General features: G+C 34.3%; 1 protein-coding gene across 1 annotated transcript; it reads left to right on the forward strand.

The window, feature by feature from the left end:
- The first annotated feature begins 5,396 nt into the window (after positions 1-5,396).
- LOC143588569 (protein FAR1-RELATED SEQUENCE 11-like) lies at positions 5,397-6,534 on the forward strand. The gene is made up of 3 exons (XM_077069540.1): positions 5,397-5,486; positions 5,593-5,931; positions 6,079-6,534. Exons 1-3 carry the CDS (start codon positions 5,397-5,399, stop codon positions 6,532-6,534), a joined length of 885 nt encoding a protein of 294 aa, XP_076925655.1.
- The last annotated feature ends 2,142 nt before the right edge of the window (positions 6,535-8,676 follow it).

The following is an 8,676-nucleotide window of genomic DNA, read 5'->3' on the forward strand; positions in this document are numbered from 1 at the left end:
CTCTACCCTTATCATGACGACTCCCCAAATGGTACGCTTCCAACAATACATGGGCAATCCGTCGTGCCAATGGGGATTTGACCTATATGCACTACACAGACATGCATACACTGTCTGATCTCGACATGAACTACTTCAGACGGTTCGTGGGTCAAGGTGCAAATGAGAAGAAGTTGAAGGGATAATTTATGAGATTTCTGAGCCGAGAGTGGAAGAACGACTATCCTAATTTCAAACTCAATAAGGGTAAGTCGTAACGTCACCCAACTGAAATTGATCCCATCTCAAGAAAGAAAAGAAATGCCTGGAGATACAAGACACACAAAGATAGTAGGCCAATCAACCATGGAGAACAATTCCTGATCAACATCATCTGTTGGGTATTCGACAATACCAGGGAAGTTATCATCCACTGCAAACAGATGCACTTCCTCCGCTTCTTTGATGAGCACGAGATGGCCGCCCTCAACAAAGAAAATCTGTTGAAGTTGTACAATTCTCCATTGGGCACAATCGAATACGTTCGTCGAGACAACACTAACATGATAGTTGAGAAGTTCAACAAGTTCTTTCATTTTCTTGTTGACAATCAACTATATGAAAACAACGAAGGCTTCAACTACGAGACCGACTGAAAACAAAAGCTACCATAACAAATACTAAAGACTAGAGAGAGATTGTAGCGGCCCGTTTTGTTAATTAGTCTTTTGTATTTGTTTACTCTATTTACGATGTATCAAGTTAGCCTGTCGGTTGTATGTTTAGGCCCGAGGTTATCTAATATTGAGCCCATTGGGCAGTGAATAATGAAAGTAAGCATGGCATTGCTTCACCTATAAAAGGTGAAGCATGCACCTGCTAAAACAACATTTTAAAAAATCTCAACCTTATCCTCTCACCAACTCTCTCCATACTCTCTCTTTCTTTCTATTTCTGAAAATAATCCAACACTCGCAAGATCCAAGATTTCGGTTGCTTACAAGTGATTTATGCTAGATAGTAGTGAGACTGATTCAATAACTTGTTGTTTGATCAGTTCTTAGGACCTACACACATTTTCTGAATACATAATCTGTTTCAAAACAACACATACTAACGTGCAACATACATCAACTGGTTAACCACATTACTACCGATCAAAACAACAACATATAGTATTCTCGGCATTTACTAATTATTTTTTTGGTTTATTATTGTTACCATACGAACCTAATCTTGATTAATACCGATCACCCACGTGTCGTGGCGTCAACGCAACGCGGCATGTTTGTAACCTCGTATAAGTTTAAATGTTATGCGTTGGTGTCGCTGAAATGTGATTATACCATGTGACGACACCTTATTGGCCCTTTTATTTTATTTATTTTAAAAAAGATTTGTTTTCTTTTTTGAATTTTATGTTTATGATTTAGTTTTGATACTGTTGATACTGATCGAATTCGCGCCGCATAGACAAGGCTATGTTCAAGCTTTTTTGTTACCGTCACTAGCGCCCAATACATGTTAGTTTGATGTCGCTGTTGATATTGTCGATACTCACTGAATTCGTGTCGGTTTGACGCCGCAACGTGCAAGGGTTCTTTTGTTACCGTCGATACCGTCCAATTCGTGTTGGGCTGCCGCAACATGCATATTTTTTTTTACAATATATGTATTTGTTGTTTATGAGTGTTGACAATTTTTTGTTTGTTTGTTCAGGAGCCGTAACTCGATACCGACGAATCTACATCCACGGTGCAACATACGGGTTTTTTCTGTTAATCTTTGCCATGACCAAATTAACATTGATTTTCTATTGCACGCGCATTTTAATGTTAAATATGTTAATTTGTTATATTTAGATGTGGACGAATTTTTTGTATTTAGTTTTGGTGCTGTAACCCAATACCGAACGAAATCATGCATGTTCGCCGCGACAACACGCTAACTATATTCGTCACATATAACATTCCAACAACACCAACCCAGTGCAATGCAACATTACCTAGTTTGAGATTAAAACTAGCTAGTTACTCGAATTGCGTATATATCACAAAATGCGGCATAATTTGTATAAATCAATTTTTTTTATGCTAGGAAAACGGATGGTATATTTTTGTACACGTCCTAGCTCGAGAGAAAAAATAGATATATAGCTGGTCAAGTCTATATATCCACAAGTCCAAAGATATATTTCTTGTTTCTCTTTGGAAAAATTTTCTTCTGTATTAGTAACATGCATGTAGTCATTTTTCTTTTAGTCAATTTTGTTTTAGTCAAATTCGCACATTTGTAGCCAGATAAAACATACAAGAGACCAGGAATTGTTAAGAGGGAGAAAAAATAATGGAGTTTTTTTTTATTAATATATAGACTTTTATAAAAAAAATAATAAACAAAATCACAAAAAGAAAAAATACTTTTTTAACGGTTGTCGGTGATTAGTTTGTAAAAGTTATTTCATTTATTCATTGTTGAATTCGGTGGCTTGGCACCGATAATCCGTCATAATAGGCAGCCGTTGTGAGTGACTGTCCATCTCAGGTTCGCTGATGAATTCTCTACCTATGACCGGATTTGCACATACTTTCACCGTTGGAGAGTCTTGAGTGAATTTCGGTGTACTAGTGTAGGTTATTGTTGATTATCAATAAACCCTTTACACATGAAATATTTTCAATATACATTTTGATAATCAAAACCTCATATCGAATAATAGTTTACCTTTACTATTTAATTCAACCATAAATTTATAATATTACATGCGCAAGCATTTATTTAAATAAAACTTAATTCGAATACTAGAAATACTATGTTAAAAACTTAAAAACGTACACAAAATTCTTTAACAAATTCATTGATAATTTGTGATTATTATATTGTCGAGGGGAGAAGGAGGAGCTAGAGGCAGAACCAAACTGGCATAGGATGAGCTGATTAGGTATGACTTGTTAGACTGACTTGCACGTCTTTGAGGACATGGCCGGGAACATGTCCGGGAATGGTTTTTCATAAAGACATAGGATTAACGTTAAGGACTTATAGGGGCTTGTACCATTTTTTCATTCGTTTGTCTTAGGGGCTAGTGGCTTTTGCTTGACACTTTCTTGTCTACCTTTGAAGCAACCAATGTATCGACCTGTGGATAGAGGTATGGTTCACATATATCCCACCCTCTCCAAATCTTACTTGGAGACATGCTATGGGTGACATTCTGTTGAATATGGTTATGGTTGTTATTTATAAATTATAATACTCCTTATGGAAAAATGTCCTTTATATGTCAATAATTTGATGCATAATTGTATGCCGACAAGATGATGCTGAAAGGAAAACAAGACATTAGGCACCACAAAAATGGCTTTATACCAAAAATGCGACTACTTTACGTACTCAAGACGACATAAACATTGTTTTGTTTTGTTTTGTTTTGATTTGTTTTGTTTTGATTTTTCATGATATACTACTCGTAAACAGTAAGTACATGTCTAAATGCACAAATTCATATTTTCCTCCTTCCCACCTGTTAGGAGCCAGAGATTAGCGAATTAAAGACCAAATCTGTCTTTATAGGTTGTATTCTGCTATAATATTTTCAAACCTGGTAACCACTTTCGTGTTTAAGTATTTTATTAAATTATTTTGATGAGTTATTTGATTCTAAAACAAACAGTTTAGAAAATAACGAACGCGAGCATGTTTTTATCTCAAGTGTCTAACCCGAAATGGACCAAAATCTGTGTTTTTATAAGAAGCGAACCATTACATCGTTTTGATGAAAGGCCCAACGATCCATAAATCAGTGTGTCTATTTCGCACTAACCCTTGAACCCCAACTATGGTGGCGCAAACAACCACAAAGTCATATTAGCCTCGAACAAGCGTGCTCTCTGCACCTTCTAACCTGTAAAAAATCTTATTCATATTTCCTGTTGGTCATAAGTAACCTATAATCATCTAAAATAAATTGATGACACTAAAACTAATAGGGATTTTCTAACATGTTCCCTAAAGGCACATGTAAAAAACATTAATTAGCTGAATAGTCTTGTTGAAATTATAATTTTCTATTAATTGAATTCATCTCTTCATAACTATCATATAACGTTAAAAGTGACGGACGGTTAATCAGGCATCATGTAGTGGCGTTGATAGCCGAAAGACAAGGGTACATGCACCGATCAGCCGGTGGGATGATTGAGTGCTATGTGCCTTATGTCCAAGGCTTGATGCAAAACTACTATCGAGCCGGGGGTCTCACCGAAAGCAGCCTCTCTATCCTTATAGGGTAGAGGTAAGGCTGTCTACATCTTACCCTCCTCAGACCCTACCATAGCTTTGCTATTGGTGGGATATACTGAGTACGATGATGATGATGATTTAACATTATATTTTTCCCTTCTAAATCTTTCCTCCATAGATGACTATTAGATAAATTTTTTCCCTCTAAAATTACTATTTCATATCTTCTAATTTCCCACCATTTTATTTATAAGTATTCACTATCAAACAACACATTTTATTACCTTTCTATCTATTTTTTAAGATCAAATAATATAAAGCACTATTATTCTGCAAATGAATGGACGTGTTCTTTTGGATTTGAATGAGCTTCTTATTGAAGAAGATGTCATTGAAGAACTAAATGAAAACATGAAAAAAAAAATTGTGACGAACCATTCATTGGTCAATGTTTTCTAAGTGAAGAAGAGGCTCTTGTTTTTTATCAAAATTATGCAAAAACGAATGGGTTTTCCGTTCGAAAAGGGAGGTTTGTGAACAAGCAAGAAAGGAGATAGGAAAAGACGGGATTTTTTGTCATCGTGAAGGAAAACTGGAGCCTAAAAAGACTACACAAAAAAGTCAAGAAACAGAGGCTATGCAAGATGTGAATGCAAGGCCCACATGCGCATAACATTAAGAAGAATTAACGAAATTTTTCCGGAAGAATGGCAAGTCACTAAGTTTATTGCGGAGCATAATCATGTTTTGTTGTCTACTCAACAGGTTCGTTTTTTTACCATCTTACCGTACAAATACTTTAGAAGATGAGCAACGTATACTTTTATTAAAAGAAGGGGGCTTTTCCGTTAAACAAATTATGCAGGTGATGGAACTTGAAAAGAATGTGAGACCAGAGAACTTTCTTTTCTTAATAAGGATGTTTATAACTATTTTACCAAAAATCAAATATTATATTCAAAGAATGATACAAGAGAGCTTTTTGAGTAGTGTAAAAATGCTAAAAATGAACATTTTAATTTTCAATATGGATTTACACTAGATGATGAAAATAGGCTAGAGCATATTTTTGGTGTCATGCTCATTATTTTAAACTTTACCAAACATATGGAGATGTTGTGGTATTTGATACTACATACAAGGTGAATTCATATGACATGCTATTTGGCATATTTATGGGTATTGACAATCATGGAAGAACCATATTATTTGGGTGTGCACTTCTCTGTAACGAAAAACGAAAGACATTCGAATGGCTCTTTAAGGTAACTATATTTATGTTTGATTTTTGAAACTTTTTAGTATTAGTATATGACTTAAAATTTCTTAAATTTACTTTACTTTAAGAATTTTACTCTATTGATGAAAAAGTGTCCGAAAACTATATTGACCGATCAAGATTGGATGAAACAAGCAATTGAAACAGAGATGCCTTATACTAAACATGCATTTTGCATATGGCTTATCGCCGGTAAGTTTAGTAGTTGGTTTACTTCGGTATTAAAAAGTGAGTATTCAAGTTGGTGCAGTGAGTTGTACAACTTATATAAGTTAGAGTCGGTTGAAGAAGTTGAGCAACAATGGCCATTAGTAATTGCAAAATTCAATCTCAAAGAGAATAAGCATGTGACATCGTTGTATCAAATTAAAACATTTTGGTTTCCAAGTTATCTTCATGGCTTTTTCTTTGGTGGCATGACAACTACCACCGTATAAATTCGTTTATAAAAATGTTTATATCTTTCCGTATATGTTTAAGAGAGTTTATTAGACAAGTGAGTATAAGTATTTAGTTTGTTTCATTTTTTTTAGTTCAAACATTTTTTTACTAATTTTTTTACTCATAATTTTTTATAGGTTGATTTTGCCATTGAAGATGTTGGGCAGAAACAAATGCATGATAGTGTGTTAGCAAAATATCAAAAGTTACATTTGAAATCATTATCACCGTTGGAAAAGCAAGGTTACCAAGTGTTGACTCCTTATGCATTCAAAAAGTTTCAATATCAGCTTTCTCTAGCGATTCAATATTCGGCTTGTAAAGAAAATGACACAAGTTTTATTGTCAAGCACTACAAAGCGTCTCGATGGCATAAGGTGGTTTGGGATGGTAAGATGGCTGAATGCACTTGTAAAAACTTTGAATTTGTTGGGATACTTGTTCGTCATCTTTTGAGTATTCTTCTCTATACGAGCTGCTTTGAAATTCCTTTTAGTTATTGGCTATCACGATGGAGACGAGAAGAGGCTCAATTCAATAACGTCTCTCAATTACGCCAAGAAGGAACTTGGATATTACATCATCTTTTGTAGAAAACAGTGATCCTATAACTAATGCAATTGAGTTGGTTCAATGCACTGTTATTTCAAAAACAAAGGTACGACCTAAAGCAAAAGCGAATGAAAAGTGGAAAGGAATTAGCGAAACAAGTAAAACATTGTTGACTTTGTAGATCTTATAGTCACAACTTCAGCACATGTCCATAGCGGCATGCTTCTGATGATGCTAATAATTCTCAACATCCGGCTAAAAAGAGAAAACCTGATATGCACAGTGAAGTAGATTGCAACCACATATTTAATTATAAATGTTGAAAATGCATCTTTTTTTTGTTATTATATAATAATGAAATTACTTATTCTTTTTCTTTTTAAACTTTTATATTTTAATATTAAAAAAGTCAATATTAGTTTGAGTTTAAAAAAGTCACTTTTATATTTGAATATCTTTTACATAAATGAATAGAAAAATGGTGGGAGATGAAATAGTAATTTAAGAGGGAAAACAATTATCTAGTAGTCATCAATGAAGGAAAGATTTAAAAGGGAAAACTATAATGTTAAATATGATAGTTATCAAGAGATTAATGCAATTAATAGAAAATTATAATTTTAACAAGAATATTCACTTAATTAATATTCCTTACATTTGCCTTTAGAGGGTCTTTAGAGCACATGTAGAAAATCCCAACCTAATATTCACATGTTCTACATGACCAATTATGGAAAGTGTGGAATGAATTGAAGTTTGCATATATAAGAGACCAAGGGTTCTAGAGGTGTGAAGAAGGCCGTGTAGAAGACACTATAAGAAATGTTATCTTATACAACAAAGCATTAGTGATGACAAAAAGTCGTCAGCATAGGATTGGCTACAATGACGGCATGTCGTTAGCATAGGATGGTGAAATTTTTTTTGTTTTTTGGCTTTTTGGGACGACATGTCGTTGCTACAGGGTATTTTTATTTATTTTACTTTTATTCCGGATTAGTCAATACCTTGAACAACGCCATATGTGCAAGCATGTCCGGAACATGTGTCTCCGACGTAGCTTAATTAAATAAATATCTTTTGTATTAATCTTGAACAACGCCATATGTGCAAGCATGTCCGGAACATGTGTCTCCGACGTAGCTTAATTAAATAAATATCTTTTGTATCATTAATAATGAAAAAAGTGTTGTATGACTCAGCATGTACGTGGTGACAACATTGTGGTCTTAATAGGGTTAAACAAGCCCTAAACCTCAGATAAGGTTAATCAGCACGTTCATCCCCCACCACACTCTGTCTCTCTCTCTCTTTAAATAATTTTTGCCCGAACCCACAATGAAACATTTTCCCCAACCACTTATTTCCACTGCGCGCCATGAGCCACCTTGAGCCACCTCCACCAATTGTGAGCCATGTATGTTAGGTATCAAATAAGTGAAAGGGGTTAACTGTAAATGTTGATTATGGGTTGTAGTGAATAGTCTAATTGTGCAAATATACGGATCGGATGAATGAAAACATAGCTATTGATTTGAAGGTTTAACTCCTCCTGTTTCTTCTTCTACAAATTCGTTAGCTCGATTATCGTTTGTGTCGAAACAATCTCAACCGCAGTGAGCCATATTAGTTAAAAAGTAAATACTCCATCTTTTATTAACAAGCTTACCCCATATTATTGATATTGAAGCGACCCTATATTGATGACATCGGGTCAGTATAGATGTAGTCTATACTGACGATATTACCCTACTTTAGTGATGACATGTCATTAATATTTGAGATAAGCACAATATTAAGTAAATTAGACAATAATCAGGTAACTGATGATTTTCTTTTAAAAGGAAAAATCACTGAAATCTTCTAAACATTGACCCGTGTACTATTTTCTTAATTGGGTGATCTGTCCTCATCATTCTCCCTTACTTGAAAAGAACTATCCGTTGAGTCTTAAGATTCTTTTATTGATGTTTTGTGCAGCTTCACTATTCTCGTAAATCTCTCCACCGCCACTTCTAGTCTCACATTCAAGGTTTTTCTTTCATGTATTCACATTCACAATTATAAAAAAATCTGACTGCTAAATTCTTAAGTTTGGATATTCAGTAGAAAAAATATCGACACTTTGAACAAATAAAATAAATAGTTCTAATACACAGAAATGTTACAGATATCTGGAAAAA

Source organism: Bidens hawaiensis, unplaced genomic scaffold (genome assembly GCF_021521415.1).
Source record: "Bidens hawaiensis isolate Kalapana, Puna unplaced genomic scaffold, B.hawaiensis_p1.1 tig00036464_1, whole genome shotgun sequence".
Taxonomy (NCBI): domain Eukaryota; kingdom Viridiplantae; phylum Streptophyta; class Magnoliopsida; order Asterales; family Asteraceae; genus Bidens; species Bidens hawaiensis.